The sequence below is a fragment of the Lolium rigidum genome, chromosome 2 (genome assembly GCF_022539505.1).
Source record: "Lolium rigidum isolate FL_2022 chromosome 2, APGP_CSIRO_Lrig_0.1, whole genome shotgun sequence".
In the NCBI taxonomy this organism is placed as follows: domain Eukaryota; kingdom Viridiplantae; phylum Streptophyta; class Magnoliopsida; order Poales; family Poaceae; genus Lolium; species Lolium rigidum.
In genome coordinates, this window is record NC_061509.1 from 82,475,901 (window position 1) to 82,494,690 (window position 18,790).

Consider the following 18,790-nt stretch of genomic DNA (forward strand, 5'->3'; position numbering starts at 1 on the left):
TTAGTCCCACCTTGCTAGTGGGGAATCATCTTGACCCCCTTATAAGGGGAGCTCTCATTTCCCACTTGAGTGATGTGAGAAGAGGGAGCTATGCTAAGTGCACACACACACATACACTTAAATAGCGCGTGCGCTCGCGTGAATATTCGCGACTTAAGACTTTGGACGCTTGGCGATGGCGTGGCTAGCGGAAGTTTTTTTTCTTTAAAGGCTGGTGCATCACGGAACGAGAGACTCCAAATTGCCATGGATGTGGCCTCTGCACTCGACTATTTACATCACCACAAGCCATTTCCAATTGTTCACTGTGACCTCAAGCCAAGCAATATTATCCTGGACTCCAAATTGCCATGGATGTGGCCTCTGCACTCGACTATTTACATCACCACAAGCCATTTCCAATTGTTCACTGTGACCTCAAGCCAAGCAATATTATCCTGGACGATGACATGGTTGCTCATGTTGGCGATTTCGGGCTTGCAAGGTTCCTACGTGAAGAGCATAGTGACAAGTTAGACAAGTCAACTAGCCGGAATGCAATAAGAGGAACAATTGGTTATGTTGCTCCAGGTTTGTATAACTCTACTCGACTACTCCCATATATTGCATAGTCAGTGCATGCGACTTTTACAATTTATCAACATCGAAGGATGCTTATTTAATAAATTATGTTTGTCACTTTCAGAGTATGGAATTGGCAACGAAGCTTCAATATATGGTGATGTCTACAGCTACGGTATACTGCTGCTCGAGATGTTCACTGGAAGAAAACCAACAAGCTCTGAATTTGGAGAAATGCTTAGCCTTCATAAGCACGTACAAATGGCACTGCCATTTCGAGGTCATGATGAAAGTGAGTCTTCTCTGAGAAAGGGGAATTTCCTTACTTTTTATGAGTGGTATGTTGCACGTTGTCCAGATATGGCTGCTGTTGCTTTGAAGAATGCTCCTAAGAATTTAACTTTGGTTTCTCCTACCATCCAGAAAGATATTGTGGAAGTTTGTGCTAAAGAAACAGTTAAAGCAATCATCGAAGATCTAGGAGATGAGTACTTCGCTATATTAGTTGATGAATCTCGTGATGTGTCTCACAAGGAACAAATGGCTCTTGCTATAAGATATGTTGACAAAAGGGGTTTTTCGGTGGAGCGTATTATTGGAGTTTCTCATGTTACTCAAACAACATCTCTTGCCCTTCAACATGCTATTTATCATGTGCTTGAAGAACATAACCTTAGCCCTTCTCGAATCCGTGGCCAAGGCTATGATGGAGCAAGCAACATGCAGGGGCATTTGAATGGATTGAAAACTTTAGTGATGGAAGATTCCAGGTCTGCTCATAGTATACACTGTTTTGCCCATCAACTTCAACTGACACTAGTTGCAGTTGCCAAAAATCATGAGGATGTGGTGTGGCTTTTTGAGTGGATGAGTGCTGTTTTGTCCACAGTAGGAAATTCCTTTAAGAATAGGGATATGCTCAGGGAAAAGCAAGCCAAAGAAATTGAAAAGGCGCTTCAAATGGGTGAAATTGAAACTGGAAGAGGTTTGAATCAGGAACTTGGACTTAAAAGGCCCGGCGATACTCGATGGGGTTCCCATTTCAGTTCTCTTAAGAATATGATTGTTATGTTTCCCTCAGTAATTGAAGTTATTGATGACAATGCACAAAATTCTGGGAAGGCTCTTGATAGGATTAAAGCAAAAGGAGTTCTGGATGGTATTCAGACATTTGACTTTGTTTTCATGATGCACTTGATGAAGATAATCCTTAGTATTACTAATGAGCTGAACGTCGCTTTGCAAAGAAAGGATCAAGAAATTGTGAATGCTGTATCATTTCTCGGTACAACTAAAAGAAGGCTACAAGAAATGAGGGACACAGGCTGGGAAGGTATGTTTATACTGGTTAATGATTTCTGCCTCAAACATGGTATTGAACTTCCAGATATGAATGCTATGCATATTCCTCGGGGATCAATATCAAAGAGAAAAGCTCAAACTGATGGCATATCAAATAAGAATTACTACCAACGTGTCATGTATGCAGTTATTGATCTATTGCGTGTGGAGTTAGATGACCGCTTTAGTGAGAGCAGCACAACCTTGCTACTTGGGATGGCTTGTCTGGATCCTTCTGATTCATTCTCTAACTTTGAAAAAGATAAAGTACTAGCAATGGCTCGGTTATATCCTGATGATTTTGAAAATGAAAGCAAAATGGAAGATCTTAGCATCCAACTTGACAACTTCCTTGAAAATGTTCGTGATGATTCACGACTCTCTAATTTGAAAGGTGTTAGTGAACTTTGTAGAAAACTAGTGGAGACAAAGAAGCATACCAGTTTTCCTCTAGTATTTCTTTTGGTGAAGCTAGCATTGATTCTGCCGGTCGCAACAGCTACGCGTTGAGAGAGCATTTTCTGCAATGAAAATTATCAAGACTGATTTGCGCAATAGAATAGGAGATGATTTCTTGTATCATTGTCTCATTACGTATGTTGAAATTGATGTATTTCTGTCTATTAGTACCGATGCTATTATGCATACCTACCAGGGTAAGCATGATCACAAAGGGATTCTACCATAAAGTAATAAAGTGTGATTTTAGGTACTCCCATTCCATCATGTACTCCTTAATTTGTATACACAAGTGTGTTTTTTTTTTAAAAAAAAAATCACATTATTTAATCTTGACATCACAAGTTTTGCATCCTGGCTCCGCCACTGTTCGTGATAATCGGCCGTTGGTCTTGGTAGAGATATGTGTGATGATAGACATGAAATCATCAGTTTGTTGGGCTTACGCAGAGGCGTAAGACTTGAGATGTTGGCTTCATATCTCTATCTTCTTTATTCTCCACATTACAATTCCAGTTATATTGGTGTCATGACTGCAACCATATTGTACCGGTCACGTTTCAGGTGTGGGACTGTCTGAGTTCTCCAATGGGAACGATGCTTGGTCCGAACAGGGTATCGGTGATGGATCCTTGGGAGCGACCCATACTAGTAAGTCAAGTTGTCGTGTCCCGGTGGGCTAAAGAACTTTGCTCTTCTGGAACCTTTGTTCTGGTGAGGCTGTTGATGTCGGAGTACCCCTCTGCAGAGTGTAAAAGTGTGAAATTTCACCCCTGTGACTCCCGGGTTGGGAAGCTTGCTGGTCATATGTGATACTAATATTTTTCCTACTTATTTCCGTTATATCCCCATATTGATATTGTGTTCATCTTTGTTGAATGCAGACCCGTTAATTGCTACCATGTTATCCTTCTTTCGCTACAATCCATGCTCATCTTCCTTTAAATATCGTTCGTTCTCCGCTTTGATTCTCCTTTGTTAGATAGTAAGTACTACTTGCTGAGTGTGATTTCATACTCACCCTTGCTTAACTCCTATTTTTGCATAACACAGTGGTAAGGATCTTGAGCATAGCGATGAGCAGTAGGCGTAGCATGCCGGGAGGGAATAAATAAAATGTTTAGTAGTATATTTTCCGCAAGATCGTTTGTATCATCAAATAAAGAATAAAGTTACTCTTGTGTATTATTCTAGACATGTGAAATATTAAGGCCTCACACGTTTATAATCCTCGGTTTATAAACGCGTGGCGGTTGTCACGTCTAAGCCCAGCTTGGGGGCGTGACACGGTACTACCGCTCTGGATTCGAAATCGCACAGAACTTATCTACGTGGACACATAGCGGTACTTCCGCACCGCAATGGTCTCCAGAGCTTACTGGATCCCAAGCGGTACCGAAGCGGTACCAGAGCGGTACAGCCGTAACTTTCGTTACGGTACTTAAGCGGTACCTTGGGCGGTACTACCGCTCTCAAGCGGTATTACCGCTCGAGGTACCGTAAATGTACCGTAACTTGATGTGTGGGTCAAAATCCAGTGCAGAACACCAGAGCGGTACCGTGGGGCAGTACCAGTAGGGGTAGCGGTACTACCGCTACTGGTACCGATAGTACCGTCCTGACAAAAACTACTTTCTCCTCTTTTCCTCTCCAACCATGTCACCTCACGATACACACACAAAACCAGAAAACTTATAAACTACGCTTCAGTCCTCCGATCTTGACGTGTCCAGCGAGGTCACGTGCACTTGCAAATCTAACAAGGATACTCATAGCACACGGTGAGATTGTTCAAGTGTTGTCATCAAATACACAAAACCCCGGGGTTTAGACTTTGCTCTTTCAGGTACCCTATAATCATAGGGTATAAAAGCATATTTTCCTCGCACCAACAATGCAGTAGATTGAATAGCTCGGGCCAAAATCCGTGTATATGGAGCAGGTCAACGGGCGATGGGGTATTGCTGCCAAACAAATAAATGGCCTCCTGGGATTTTTTGGGTATTTGTTCGGGACGTGATCTCCAGTACCACATACCTTATTATCCTGTTTCAGGCCGGCTGAGGTGTTTCAGGTCGGCTGAGGTATTTGTTAGAGATGCTCTAATACTGAGAGTTTTAGGTGAAACCGTTACTGTCGTCCAATCTTCATGAAGCAATATCGTGTGCACGAATGTTTCTATGGAACATAGAGAAGAAGAAAACCGGGCAATCTACGGTGTATTCGTGCCCTCGAGGCCGTAGTGAAAGAAACTTAAGTCTCGATTGTCCCTCAAAAAAGAACTTAAGTACCGATTGAAATTTTCCGAGTCGCCAAACCCCCTTCCCCCTCGTGAGAAACAAAAGAAGTCGATGGCAGGAGATGGCGCATCCGAGATCATGCAGGATCAGGTCATCGCCGCCATATCAGATCGTTCCGGGGCTATGCTGAAGATATCAAGAAAGATCGCCGCCGGGCCACACCCTCTCCCCGAGCAGCAGCTGGCGGACCTGCGCATGCTCAAGCGCGCGATCTCCGACGAGATGTCCGAGCTCTGCGTCGTCCTCCGCCGCCTCAGGCTTGGAGACCTCGCGTTCATGGAGGAGATGCCGCGGGGCCGGCTGGACCAGCTCCTCGCCGCCACGACGGACCGGGTAGCTGCCGGGCTTCGCGGCGTACCGCTCGAGGAGAGCGCGCAGATCGAGGCGTGGAGGCGCGCGTTCAAGATTGCGCTTGAGATGCCGTTGCCGTTGCCGTCGTCCTCTGCCGGTGCGGTCACGGCGGCATCCGACGCGCCGCCGTCTGTAACGGATCAGGTGGCGGCGGCCCGTGAGGACTTAGCAAGGTTACACATCGACAGTCCTGGGTTCTAGCAATGGACGGCTGAGATTCATTCCTATCCTATATTCATTATGAGCTTCTTTGGTTTGTAGGGTTTTCAAAAGACTTGTAGGGTAAATTCCATAAGAAAATATAGGTCAGACCTCATCGAAGTCCTTCTTTACAATCAAAATGAATTCCTCTTTTCATATAATTTAGATAGACATGGCATCTCATTCCTGCTGCAATAAACTTCGACACGTGCATTGCTAGTTTTTTTTTTGTACCAATCTATCAATAATCATCAACATTATTACAAGTAATTTTAAAAGTAGCTACTTGAATCACCTAGCGATAGCCAAACATGTGTAGTCATTCTTGCCATCCCTCAAGATCTAGATAAAACTTACTAGAGCTTGATGTAGTAGATAGACATGAAGTTATTGTGCTAACCCTACAAAGGACGAATGCAGTAGATCAACAACAATCGCCTACGATGAGAATCCTACCTTCGAAGAGCCCAACATACAACCACAATAACGAATATGAAAATCAATTGGATATTAGGAGATCCGTTGGACACAAAACTCCACTCGCCCTTCGCTGATGCTAGGTACACCATTAGAATGGGGATGGGACAACGAACCTTATCCTGACATCGAGATCTTGTCTCCGCTTCATCACCCGACAAATATAGATAAACCAACTTAAACAAAAAGAAACATCGGAACCCACCCACCGACGAGAGACTGCGGTACGATGAACCTCCAAGTCATGAAAGACCATCGAAGGAGAGAGAGTCGGTGGCGTCGGCGGAGAGAAGCCACCAACGTATTGGGATGGCCTTTTCTCACTCCTCTTGTCTTACGGTTCTAGTACTCATCGTGCATGTCAATTAGGTCGTAATCCCTCTATGCCGAAAATTGTGCATGTTAGGTTTTTTAAAGTCAAATCATGTAAACTTTGACCAAGTTCATAAAAAATATTTACATCTAGAATATCAAATCAATACCACTAGAAACATTTAGGAAGTCGCCGCTACCACGCCTTCCTCAGTAGAACATAACACCTGACAAAAACAAGAAAAAACGGAGCGAGAAAAAAACGGAGCTCTCTCGCTGACAAGGACCAGGGTTCATCGCACCTCCATGTCCCTCTAAGGCCACATGAGGCGAGGCAGATCAGAGGCGGCACCGGTAGGAAAACGCTAACCGCTTCTCTCTCTCTGATGGAAACGAATGGGTACTTAGGAAAGAGTTTCATTTAGATTTTCATGGAAACCAATACACATTAAATTATTATATTATGATGACAAGGAGGGAATACTTCTAGTCCGCTTTGGCTTGGTTAATCCACTACTCCCTCCGATATCTTTTAATTAAATCAGATTTAATATAATTTTGTACTAAATTTAAGTTAATTAAAAAGAATGGGATGTAGTACATATGTGCATGCTTGTCTTGCTGATTTGATTCATCAATGTGAATCTCCACATTCATATGCGGAGAACAACTATCCTATCTGCCTGGTTTCTGCTCTTGTCAGATTGGTGGATGATTTTCTGTTTTTTTAGGTGTCCAATTCGACGATGTGTGAAACACACACACTGACCGGAGATTACCACGCTAAGATATATGGTGCGGCGACACGCCCTGATCCTGAACGGTGGCCGGCAATGATCAGCGAGCGACTCAATGGCGACGCCACTACCAGAGTGTGAATCAAAACCGGGTCAAAAAGGTGAGGCGCGCGCCAACTATTACCGGTACAAACAAAACGATAGCGGCCAGCCGACCACCAGCTGATCACTCATGTCGGCTTCTCGATCGAAGGTATTCGTCGTACTCAATACTCATTGACCCATAAGTCTTCAGGGAAGCGAAACAAGCGGGACGCTGAAGGTGGCCCCTTATAAAATTCATCGTCTCGCTGACAAGATTCTTGCAGAGGACGACGCGTCGCTGGTGGCCACGGGTTCGTGTTTATACGCAACCAACGCTGAAGCCAAACCTCTCACTATCTCTGCCGTACGTGCTATGCTCTCTGCTGCGCCCAGTGCACACTCCACACCAACTCGCTCGCTACCTCATCGTCGCACAGCCATGGTAGCACCATCCCTCGCGTCACCCCTGCTCGCCGTCGCCGTGTTCCTCGCATTGTCCGTCGCCGGCCACACGGTACATGGCGCTCCGGAGCCTGCTGCCACCACGGCGGACCGCAACGCGCTGCTGTCCTTCAGGTCGCTCATCATAGGCGACCCCTCACGGGCCCTGGCGTCATGGACGAACACTACCACCGCCACCAACATCTCGTCCGCGCCACCGCCGTGCCAATGGCGGGGCGTGTCGTGCGGCACGAGGGGGCGCCGCCTTGGCCGCGTCGTCGCGCTGGACCTCCCGGGGCTCGGCCTCCTCGGCACGCTGAGCCCCGCGCTCGCAAGCCTCACGTACCTCACGCGGCTCCACCTCCCCGGCAACCGGCTCCAGGGCGCGCTGCCGCCGGAGCTCGGCCGCCTGCGCGACCTCCGGCACCTGAACCTCAGCAGCAACTCCATCCAGGGACCCCTCCCGCCGCCGCTCGCCGGGTGCAGGCAGCTCAGGTACCTCCTGCTCAACACCAACAAGCTGCACGGTCCCGTACCAGGGGAGCTGCTCCGCTCGCTTCAGAACCTCGAGGCGCTCGACCTCGGCCAGAACAGGCTCACCGGAAGCATCCCTTCCGATATCAGCAGCCTCGCCAAGCTGAAACTGCTCGTCCTAGAGTTCAACAACCTGACGGGAGAGATCCCCTGGGAGATCGGCAGGCTTGGCAACCTCGTCGGCCTGGGCCTTGGTTCCAACCAGTTGTCAGGCTCGATCCCAGCCTCGCTCGGGAACCTGTCGGCGTTGACAGCTCTCACCGCCGACTCGAACAGGCTGGCCGGGAGCATTCCATCCTCGTTGCAGCACCTGTCATCTCTCACCACGCTTCATCTGGAACAGAACAGCCTCGGAGGAACCATCCCTTCTTGGCTAGGGAACCTCTCCTCGCTAACATCCTTGGACCTCCGCAGCAATGGCTTTGCAGGGCGCATCCCGGAATCCATAGGAAATCTCCGGTCGCTTAGCATCGTCTCCTTTGCGGAGAACAAGCTCGTTGGACCGGTTCCGGATGCCATCGGGAACCTCCACGCCCTCACCGAGCTTTATCTGGACAACAATCAGCTTCAAGGTGTGAATGTTTGGCTGTTAACGATGGGGACTTCCATCGGTTCCATGTTACTTTATATAGGCCAACATCGGCTCAGATAGATACACGAGAGGTTACAACAAAATAGAGAAAAGGAAGGGATATGATCTTGATCTTATAGTTACGATCGGATCATCACAAGATTGAACTACCGAACTATTCTATCTCGAACTTCTGTCCAGGTTCATCTGAACCTCCATAACGTGACGATCCAATATCTTGTACATTAACACCCCTCCTCAATCACAACCGTCCGAGGTTGAGATTGTGCTTGAATTCTTCAAGTTGTCGACTTGGCAACGCCTTAGTGAAGCCATCAGCCACACTCGATCCCTTGAGGGAATGAATCCGATCTCAAGTTGTTTTCTTGACACTCGTTCTCTTACAAAGTGAAAATCTATTTCAATATGCTTTGTTCGGCATGAAAAATTGGATTTGCGTAAAAGATATGTTGCTCCCATATTGTCACACCATAGGCAGGATGTTTGATTCCTTTGGATCCCAAGTTCTCCTAATAGAGATTCAATCCAAATGATTTCAGTTGTTGCATTTGCTAGAGACTTATACTCAGCCTCTGTGCTTGATCTAGACACTGTTGCTTGTTTTCTAGCACTCCATGAGATCAAGTTAGGTCCAAAGTACACTGCAAAGCCTCCTGTAGATCTTCTATCATCTACACATCCTGCCCAATCAGCATCTGAAAAGGCACTCACCAAAGTAGAAGATGACTTTCTGAAACTCAATCCAAGCCCCACTGTACCACTGACATATCTTAATATTCTTTTGACAGCTGTCCAATGTGTGGTTGTGGGTGCATGAAGGAACTGACATACTTTGTTAACTGAAAAAGCAATGTCAGGTCTGGTGAGTGTTAGATATTGAAGAGCACCAACTATACTCCTGTACCTTGTACTATCTTCTGGTCCAAGAGACTCTCCTTCTGCAACTGATAGTTTTTCTGACGCAGATGCAGTGGTGTTGGCAATGCTTTACATGACTTTAGTCCAACTCGTTAAGCAAATCTCTAGCATATTTTTCTTGAGTTAACACAATGCCTTGATTGATTGATTTTACTTCAATTCCCAAGAAGTAATGCAAGTTACCAAGATCCTTTAGTGCAAATGATGAACCAAGATCTTGAAGGAGAGAGCTAATTGCCTTGTTGGAGGAGCTGGTAACAATGATATCATCAACATAGACTAACACAAATATGATTATACCTGATTTGTTGTATATGAATAGTGATGTATCAGCCTTGGACGCAAGAAAACCAAGCTCTTGCAATTTTGAGCTTAACTTTGAGAACCATGCTCTTGGTGCTTGTTTCAGCCCATAGAGTGATTTGTCAAGTTTGCACACAAGATGAGGTGCCTTTGGATTCTCATAACCAGGTGGTTGCTTCATATAGACCTCTTCTTCCGTAACGCCATGGAGAAACGCATTCTTCACATCAAGTTGCCTTAGGCTCCATCCTCTTGATACTGAAATGGCTAATACAAGTCTAATAGTAGCAGCTTTAACAACAGGACTAAATGTATCTTCATAGTCTATACCATATCGTTGCTTAAAACCTTTTGCTACTAATCTAGCCTTGTATCTATCAATAGTTCCATCAGACTTTCCTTTTAATTCTATAAACCCATTTACAATCTATAATGTTAATGCCTTTCTTATATGGTACTAGGTGCCATGTTTTATTTTCTATCAAAGCCCTATACTCATCATCCATAGCCCTTTTCCAATTTGAATTTTCTAAGGCTAATTGCAAAGTAGCGAGGTTCATTAGTCGAACAGGAAAGGCCATACCTTACTGTACCATCAGTATAAACTTTCGGTTTAGCATTACCAGTTTTGGAGCGAGTTTTATAGATTGTTGGTGCAGGCGGGCGCACAGGAGCAGATTGCACAGAGGATCCCTCGCCCAGATTCTCCTGCTGGGCCTGCAGCGATCCCAAGGAGGATTCTGTCGACGACGGTGACTGGTCCTGCTCGTCAGTCGACGCGCGTGGCGAGGGCGCGTTTTCCGGGTCCCGCTGATCCTGCGCGTCGTGGTCGCGCCGCGTGTCGCGGCGCAGTCGCCGCTCGTGGAGGGAAATGATGGCGAGGACGACGTGGCGTGTCGCGGCTGGAGCGCTGCCGATCGAGGAGGATGGCCTCGGGATCCCGAGGCTGATTCCCCCCTGCTGTCCGAGGTGCGGCCGATCCGAGGCGAACCTGCCTCGTCAGACGTGCAATCCGGTCTCGTCGGGTGTGCCGCCGCTGGTTACACGCGATAATAGGCGCGTTTCTGCTCCGTTCTCCCTGGTTTCTGTACTGTTTTGAATAGAATTTCCACCTGCACGTTGATAAAACTGCAGAGAGTCCAAGGAGGCATGTAATGGAGAGTCATTAGCCAATAAATCAGTGCAATTGTTGTCCCTTTTGTTGGAGAATATAGAAGGATTTTGGAGATACTCCGGTAAAAGAAGAATTTCTTGGCGAAGTCTAGAGCCAGCATTGGGATGAAGTTTGGAAAAAGGAAACACTATTTCATCAAAAACAACGTCTCGAGAAATATAGACTCTACCAGATGTAACATCAAGGCATTTTACACCTTTGTGCATGGGACTGTATCCAAGAAATACACATTGCTTGGATCGATAGGCAAGTTTGTGCTGATTGTATGGTCGAAGGTTTGGCCAACAGGCACAACCAAACACACGAAGGGATGCATAATCTGGTTTCTTTTTGAGGAGACGTTCCATAGGTGTGTCATTATCAATGGTTTTGGAAGGTAGCATATTGATAAGATGGGTTGCGGTTAAGAAAGCTTCATCCTAGAATTTTAAGGGCATTGATGCATTTGCAAGGAGAGCAAGTCCTACTTCCACAATGTGGCGATGCTTTCGTTCAGCTGAGCCACTTTGTTGGTGTGTGTGAGGACAAGAGACATGATGTTCAATGCCAACTTTTTGAAAAAAGGAATTGAGTTTTTCATACTCTCCTCCCCAATCAGATTGTAGGGCAAGAATTTTGGTGCCAAATTGCCTTTCAACGAGTTGTTGATAGTTATGAAATACTTGGAATACATCAGACTTCTTTTTGAGGAGATAAATCCAAACAAATTTGCTATAGTCATCAATGAAGCTTACATAATAGGTGTATTTTCCTACTGAACTAGGAGCATGCCCCCATACATCGGAGTAAACAAGTTGTAAGGGAGCAGTAGATACACTAGAAGATCTTTCATATGGCAATTGATGACTTTTGGCTTTTTGACACGAATCACAAATAGACTCTATGCTAGACTTCTCGGAATAAGGAAGCTCATGTTTGCTAAGAATTTGTTGAACAATACGAAAAGAGGGATGTCCTAAACGACTATGCCACCGTGATGCTCGAAGGCTTGGTAGCACTGAAGACTTGTTTATTCTTGTTCCATGAAGATGAAGAAATCAACGGGTATAGGCCTTGGATGCATCTACCTTTAAGCAGAGTTCTCCCCGTTGCTCGGTCCTTAACATAAAAGAACCAAGGATGAAATTCAATGTAAACATTATTGTCAAGGGTAAAACGATGTATGGAGACAAGATTTTTGGTGGCATGTGGTACATGAAGGACATTTTTTAGATGCAAATTCTTAGAAGGGGTTTCAACAATTGCATGACCAGTGTGGCTAATGCTCATACCTTCTCCATTGGCCGTATGAATCTGATCACGGCCATGGTACTTCTCCTTCATGGTGAGCTTGTTGAGCTCACCGGTGATGTGGTCGGTGGCACCGGTATCGCCGTACCAGCTTGGTGTCCACGCCATAGGACGCCATGTTGGCGTTCTTCTCCTCTTCATCTTCATCGTCGGAGTAACGGTGCCAGCATTTCCATGCCTCGTGTCCCGGCTTGCCGCAGATCCGACAGACGGTGGTGTCACGGTCTCGTTGCCGCCGCCTCTGCCGCCTCCACGGCGACCATTGCCGCGTCCACCACGCTGCTGGTGGCGTCCACCTTCGCCGCGGCCACCATAGCCACGGCCGCCTCTGCGTCCACCATAGTGGCCGCGTCCGCGGTTTCCTCCACGTCCACGGGCAGCAGCATTGACCGAGCCCCCGACGTCAGAGAGGAGCTCGATGCGATTCTCATAGGCTTGGACTTGGGCGTAGAGGTCGCTCACGGTGAGGTCTTCAAGCACCATTGACCCCGATGGCGGCGAAGAGGGGATTGTAGGTGTCGTCGAGGCCGGCGAGGAGATACTCCACGATTTCTTCCTCGTCGATCGGCCGGCCCGCTGCAGCGAGCTCATCAGCGAGTCCCTTCATCTTGGTGAAGAACTGCGCCGATGTCATGTTGTCCTTCTTCGTCTTGGCGAGGGCAACGCGCAGGTTTGATACCCGCGTCCTGGATTGGGTGGCAAACATAGTTTTGATTGCCATCCAAACTTCTGCCGCCGTGTCCATGCCAATGACAGAGACAGAGATGTCAGGCGTCAGAGAGTTCAAAATAAACGACAGTACCTGTTGGTCTGTCGCTACCCACGCATCATACGCAGGGTTTTCCTCCTTGACTTCTTTGCCATCCTTCTGGACGACGATCGTCTCTCGGTGGCGCCTCCGTCTTGGGGTCGAGGAAGCTTAGTAGCCTCGGCTCCGCGGATCGGTGGGAGGATCTGAGATTGCCATAGGAGGTAATTGGTTCGGGTGAGTTTTTCACCTACACTAGCGCCGGCTAAGGGGTTGGTCATAGTGGTGGCGGAGGAAGGAGCTAGACACATAGATGTGTTTTAGGAAGAAGATGGCTCTGATACCATGTGAATGTTTGGCTGTTAACGATGGGGACTTCCATCGGTTCCATGTTACTTTATATAGGCCAACATCGGCTCAGATAGATACACGAGAGGTTACAACAAAATAGAGAAAAGGAAGGGATATGATCTTGATCTTATAGTTACGATCAGATCATCACAAGATTGAACTACCGAACTATTCTATCTGAACTTCTGTCCAGGTTCATCTGAACCTCCATAACGTGACAGTCCAATATCTTGTACATTAACACAAGGCCCCCTGCCACTTTCATTATTCAACCTCTCCTCTCTTGAAATGCTCAACGTACAGAGCAACAACCTGACCGGGGGATTTCCGCTTGATATGGGCGACACGATGAAGAATCTTCAGATGTTCCTCGTATCTGATAACCAGTTCCATGGAGTGATCCCGCCGTCCTTGTGCAATGCCTCCATGCTCCAGATGGTTCAGACGGTAAATAACTTCCTAACCGGAACGATCCCCGGTGCTCGGGAGCTCGCCGAGAGATGTCGTCCGTGGTGAACTTCGCGGGGAATCAGCTTGAAGCAGCCAACGATGCCGAATGGGCCTTCCTGACCACTCTCACCAACTGCAGCGATATGATATTGTTGGATGTTAGCAATAACAGACTCCAAGGCGTGCTGCCGAAATCGATCGGTAATTTGTCGACCGAGATGACGTATCTTGCCATTGCATACAACAGTATAGCGGGAACGATACCTGGAACGATAGGGGACTACATCAACTTGGATGAACTTGACATGGAGTGTAATCTTCTCCAGGGCACTATTCCAGCATCTCTCGGCAAGCTTAAGAAGCTGAATCGGCTATCTTTGTGGAACAACAGTTTGTCAGGACCCATCCCAGCAACTCTTGGAAATCTTACAAAACTTACAACCCTTTTCCTTGATACTAATGCGCTCGGTGGAGCCATACCCTCTTCTCTCAGCAACTGTCCTTTGGAAGAACTGCATCTTTCTTACAACAATCTCTCTGGTCCAGTACCTAAGGAACTTTTCCTCATCTCAACCTTGTCGAGTGCCATGTACCTTGCGCATAACTCATTGTCTGGGACTTTGCCTTCAGAAGTGTGGAATCTCAGGAATCTAGGTGAGCTTGATATCTCTGATAATATGATTTCAGGAAAGATTCCTCCCAGTATAGGAGACTGCCAAGCATTGCAGTATCTCAATTTGTCTGGGAACCTCCTTGAGGGGACAATTCCACCGTCACTAGGACAGGTACGGGGCCTGCTAGTGCTTGATCTTTCTCAAAATAATTTATCTGGTCGCATCCCTGGGTTCCTTGGTAGTATGAAAGGTCTCGCTACTTTAAATCTTTCCTTCAATGATTTTGAAGGTGAAGTTCCAAAAGATGGGATATTTCTCAATGCAACTGCAACCTCGGTCATGGGAAACAATGCTTTGTGTGGTGGGATCCCTCAATTGAATTTGAAAATGTGCTCCAGCTTCACTAAAAGGAAAATATCTTCAAAGCTTGTCCTGATTGTCACAGCAGGCGGGGCAATTCTGTTGGTCATACTATTCACATTGTTTGTGTTATGTAAAAGGAGTCGGCTAAGAAGAGCAACGCCACAACTATCTTTGTCCAATAAGAAACATACCAGAGTTTCTTATGCTGAATTGGCCAGAGCAACCGATGGTTTCACATCAGAGAACCTCATTGGGGTAGGCAGCTTTGGTGCAGTCTACAAGGGAAGAATGGAAATCTCTGACCAACAAGTTGTGGTTGCAGTGAAGGTACTCAACCTGCAACAAGCTGGTGCATCGCGGAGTTTCGACGCAGAATGTGAGGCTTTGAGATGTATTCGCCATCGGAACCTTGTCAAGGTTATAACAGTGTGCTCCAGCATTGACTCCCGAGGTGGCGACTTCAAGGCTCTTGTCTTTGAGTTTCTGCCAAATGGTAATCTAGATCAGTGGTTATACAAGCGTCTTGAGGAAGATAATGAACCTAAGGTGCTAGATCTCATCAAAAGACTCCAAATTGCCATGGATGTGGCCTCTGCACTCGACTATTTACATCACCACAAGCCATTTCCAATTGTTCACTCGTGACCTCAAACCAAGCAATATTATCCTCGACGATGACATGGTTGCTCATGTTGGCGATTTCGGGCTTGCAAGGTTCCTACAAGAAGAGCATAGTGACAAGTTAGACAAGTCAACTAGTCGGAATGCAATAAGAGGAACAATTGGTTATGTTGCTCCAGGTTTGTATTACTCTACTCGACTATTCTCATATAATGCATAGTCGCTATGTGACTTTTACTGTTTATCTCCATCTAAGGATGCTTATTAAGTAAATTATGTTTGTCAAATTCAGAGTATGGAATTGGCAACGAAGCTTCAATATATGGTGACGTCTACAGCTACGGTATACTGCTGCTCGAGATGTTCACTGGAAAAAATCCAACAAGCTCTGAATTTGGAGAAATGCTTAGCCTTCATAAGCACGTGCAAATGGCACTGCCAGACCAAGCAGCTAATGTCATTGACCAAGACCTATTAAAAGCAGAAAATAACGGCAAAGAAACTTTTGGGGACTATCACAACATCAAAGACATGAGAATTAGTCACATCACATCCATTCTGCAGATTGGTATTTCTTGCTCAAAGGAGACACCAAGTGAACGCATTCAAATTGGAGATGCACTTAGAGAGTTGCAGACAATCAGAGATAAGTTCTATATGCATTAATGATCTTCTTGGAGAACAGATAACAAATAGCTACTCCCTCCGGTCCATAATAGGTTTCGTGGTTTTAGTTCAAGGATCAGAGGGAGTAGGTATTGAAGGCATGCTAGTGCATGAGATATATTACAGATGTACTGAAAATCATACATATAAATCTGCCATGTGAAGTCTGCAATAATATGCAAGGAGCTGAAGAGTTTGCGTTAGAGCCATTTTAAGGAGTGATAGAGTTTTCTTTTACTATCAATGAAAAAGCAAAGATTTTCAACGAAGGAGCTGGAAGAAACTTAACTTAAAATTAAGAAGTATTCTTGAAGTTACGGTGTAATGAGCCATGTCAACACTATTAATCCTACAACTGTAGTCCAAAGAACCCTAGTACCTCTCCATCAATACGGGTGATTAGATTAATGAGTCTACCTTTGGCACAGTGCAAATACCTATTCCTCCACCTAATTAGGATCAGCGGATGATCAACGCTTTCTTCTTCTCCAAAGAGCTTCTGTCATTGAGACCTTCTGCAAACTTGGTGTCCCTATGACAATCAAAGTATACAAAATCTGATTCCGTTATGCTATCCGCAGCAGAAGGCTTATAATCACGAAGATTCAAATATTCAAAGAGTTTTCCAAGTTGACTGTAGTTTGCCCCGGTATGATTCCCAGATGGTGGATGGACAATTTTGCATGAAATAGGCTCACAAGAAGTGCAACGTCCTGCATGTAAACAAAAGGAGATTACGACATGCATTCCTAGCAATGATCTCAAGTTTGTTATAATCGATACATTAGAATAAATCTATCCAAATTTAGATTCCAGGAAGTTCAGAAGACAGAAATGCATTTACCAAGGTATGGATGATCCGGACTGTAATAAGGTAGTGGACAACAAAATGAAGTTTCTGATTCCTTTCTAGATATACTATAAACCTTGGTGAACGGCACATTAGATTCAACTTGGCGACCATATCTAATACATGGTCCATTTACCAGATTCACAGATGTGCTAGGTTTGGCTTGAAAGCTCGACACCCATACTTCAGCAAAAAAGAGCACACGGGCTGAAGAAACATCATCATAGTACACTAAGAAATTGACATGGTAGAACTTTGAATGCCTGCTGTAGTCTTTCTTAACACCACATATCACATCTAGCCTCGGAACAGGTTCCTACAACAATGATTTTAAGCTAAGTAAGCAAGAGTTAGGTTGTAAGTTGTAGATTCTATCCAAATAACAGATGGCATGCGATCCAAATAAGCTCTTTTTCCTTACGAACAAAACATGCAATTCCAAAGAACAAGGACTTGTAAAACTAGACTAATAGAGATAAAAATATATTCCTATAACTAGCAATTCAAAGCTTTACCTACCTTTTGTCCAAGATTAATTCAGATGAAGAAGAAGCTCAACGAAACTTTTCTAAGAATATACTTTTGTCCACACTTTAATTGAGATGTAATATATATCAAACAAGCAGCAAGTCAAGCAAGATTTTGTAAGAATATTTTGTGTGCAAGCTTAATTAAGATGGCATACATTCCTGGAAGAAACAGTTCAAGGAAGTCCCCCACCCCTCCCCTAACAAAAGCCTTTGTCCAAGCTACTACAACAAACTAGGAAGAGCTGAATTATATAATTACCCAAGGATGCTGATTCGAGTAGTCAAGAAGCAATTCTCCCAAGACTCGACCAAGGAACTTCTGCTTCTTGACGAATTCATCTTTCCTAGATGCTAGCATCTTCCAGGCTGGTGGGCATAGGCTAGGATGATCAAGTGATGGTGAAATGGATGAGCTTTGATCTTCCATTATTTTGTACACTTTCTCCAGAACTGCATCAGAAATGATATAGCCTTTCCTCATTGCTTTGTCGGTCAGCAGGGTGTCTTTTAGGGCATTATGGGCCATGGACATGAGAAATGATGCAAGCTCGAAATGCTTGGGGTGTTTTCCAGCTTGGCCTGCACAAACATAAGACTTGTAGCACACCTCCTCTGTTGCCATCTGTAACGCCGCAGATAGGTCGCACTGCTTGTAGCAAAGGTATTCGACGGCCATGTGTTCTGAAAACCCAGTGGCTGTGGAGACAGAGGCAACAAGGCTTTCGAGGGATCGAACCTCCACGCGAAGCATAGATTCGCTGTCGAGAATGTCCGGCTCAAACCCAGCATCCAGCTCCGGCTGAGGGAATACAGTGTCATACCAGATGGCATTGAGAATTATGTTGGACGCAGGGTCCATGGGGCCATAGCAATGCCCTGCAACCATGATGCCGCGGACGTGCCTGTGGAGCGCCTTGTGCGGCAGCAGCGAGAGAGCCTTGATGTAGAGGCATGCCTTCAGGTACCTGGTGTGATCGCACTCGCGTGCAGTGGTGGAAGGTGCGGTAGTAGGAAGATCACTTCTTCTGGTTGCCAATGGTGGTGGAGGACTGCACTTGCACTTGGCAATGGTGGCGACGGCGGCATCCAGACAGGCAGATAACTTGTGTTTCATCTCGTCCGGACTGCGCAAGTCACAGATGCTAGATACAGGTTCATCGTCACGGCGCGAGATGACGACGTCGGCGACGTGGTTCTCGCCGACGGGACAGAAGAAGTGGGCAGATGCTTCTGCTCCAAATAACAAGCTCCTGATCTCCGTGTCCGCTGGCTGAGGGCTGCGGAGGAAGGTGACCTGGACGGCAGGGGAGGCCGCGCAGTGCTGCAGCCGGAAGAAATTCAGGATGCCGTTGACGTCGCCGACGCTGAGAGGCTGCCCCTTCTCCAGCACGGCGGCGAGGGGCGCGGCGTGGTCTTTATTCAAGGGGACGAGCAGCCTGGCGAGCAGCGCCAGGTCGTCGGGCACGGGGTGCTCCGCTCTGGTCGCGGCGACCTTGAGGGCGAACTGGGTCCTGCCGCTGCG

At 46.2% G+C, this 18,790-nt stretch overlaps 1 protein-coding gene and 1 pseudogene across 2 annotated transcripts; one reads left to right on the forward strand and one right to left on the reverse strand.

The window, feature by feature from the left end:
- Positions 1–367: 367 nt before the first annotated feature.
- LOC124686814 lies at positions 368–18,164 on the reverse strand. Of its 2 annotated transcripts, none has more exons than XM_047220706.1 (4): positions 17,528–18,164; positions 16,733–17,054; positions 16,326–16,601; positions 368–488 (listed from the first exon to the last, which is right to left on the reverse strand). In XM_047220706.1, the coding sequence occupies exons 1-3, from the start codon at positions 18,152–18,154 to the stop codon at positions 16,348–16,350; spliced, it is 1,203 nt and encodes a 400-aa protein (XP_047076662.1). In that variant the 5' UTR covers positions 18,155–18,164; the 3' UTR covers positions 368–488; positions 16,326–16,347. The 2 variants fall into 2 exon arrangements, with proteins under 2 accessions (XP_047076662.1, XP_047076661.1); XM_047220705.1 differs by having other exon boundaries at positions 16,306–16,601.
- Positions 7,263–16,053, forward strand: LOC124689924 (annotated as a pseudogene).
- Positions 18,165–18,790: the final 626 nt, after the last annotated feature.

Excerpts from the sequence above, each read along its gene's own strand:
- LOC124686814 (XM_047220706.1), bottom strand. The coding sequence starts at position 18,154 with ATGGTTGCAGGGCATTGCTATGGCCCCATGGACCCTGCGTCCAACATA. Across the intron at positions 17,055-17,527 it reads ACTCGAATCAGCATCCTTGG|GAACCTGTTCCGAGGCTAGA; the intron begins GTAATTATATAA and ends TCATTGTTGTAG. Across the intron at positions 16,602-16,732 it reads TCCGGATCATCCATACCTTG|GACGTTGCACTTCTTGTGAG; the intron begins GTAAATGCATTT and ends GTTTACATGCAG.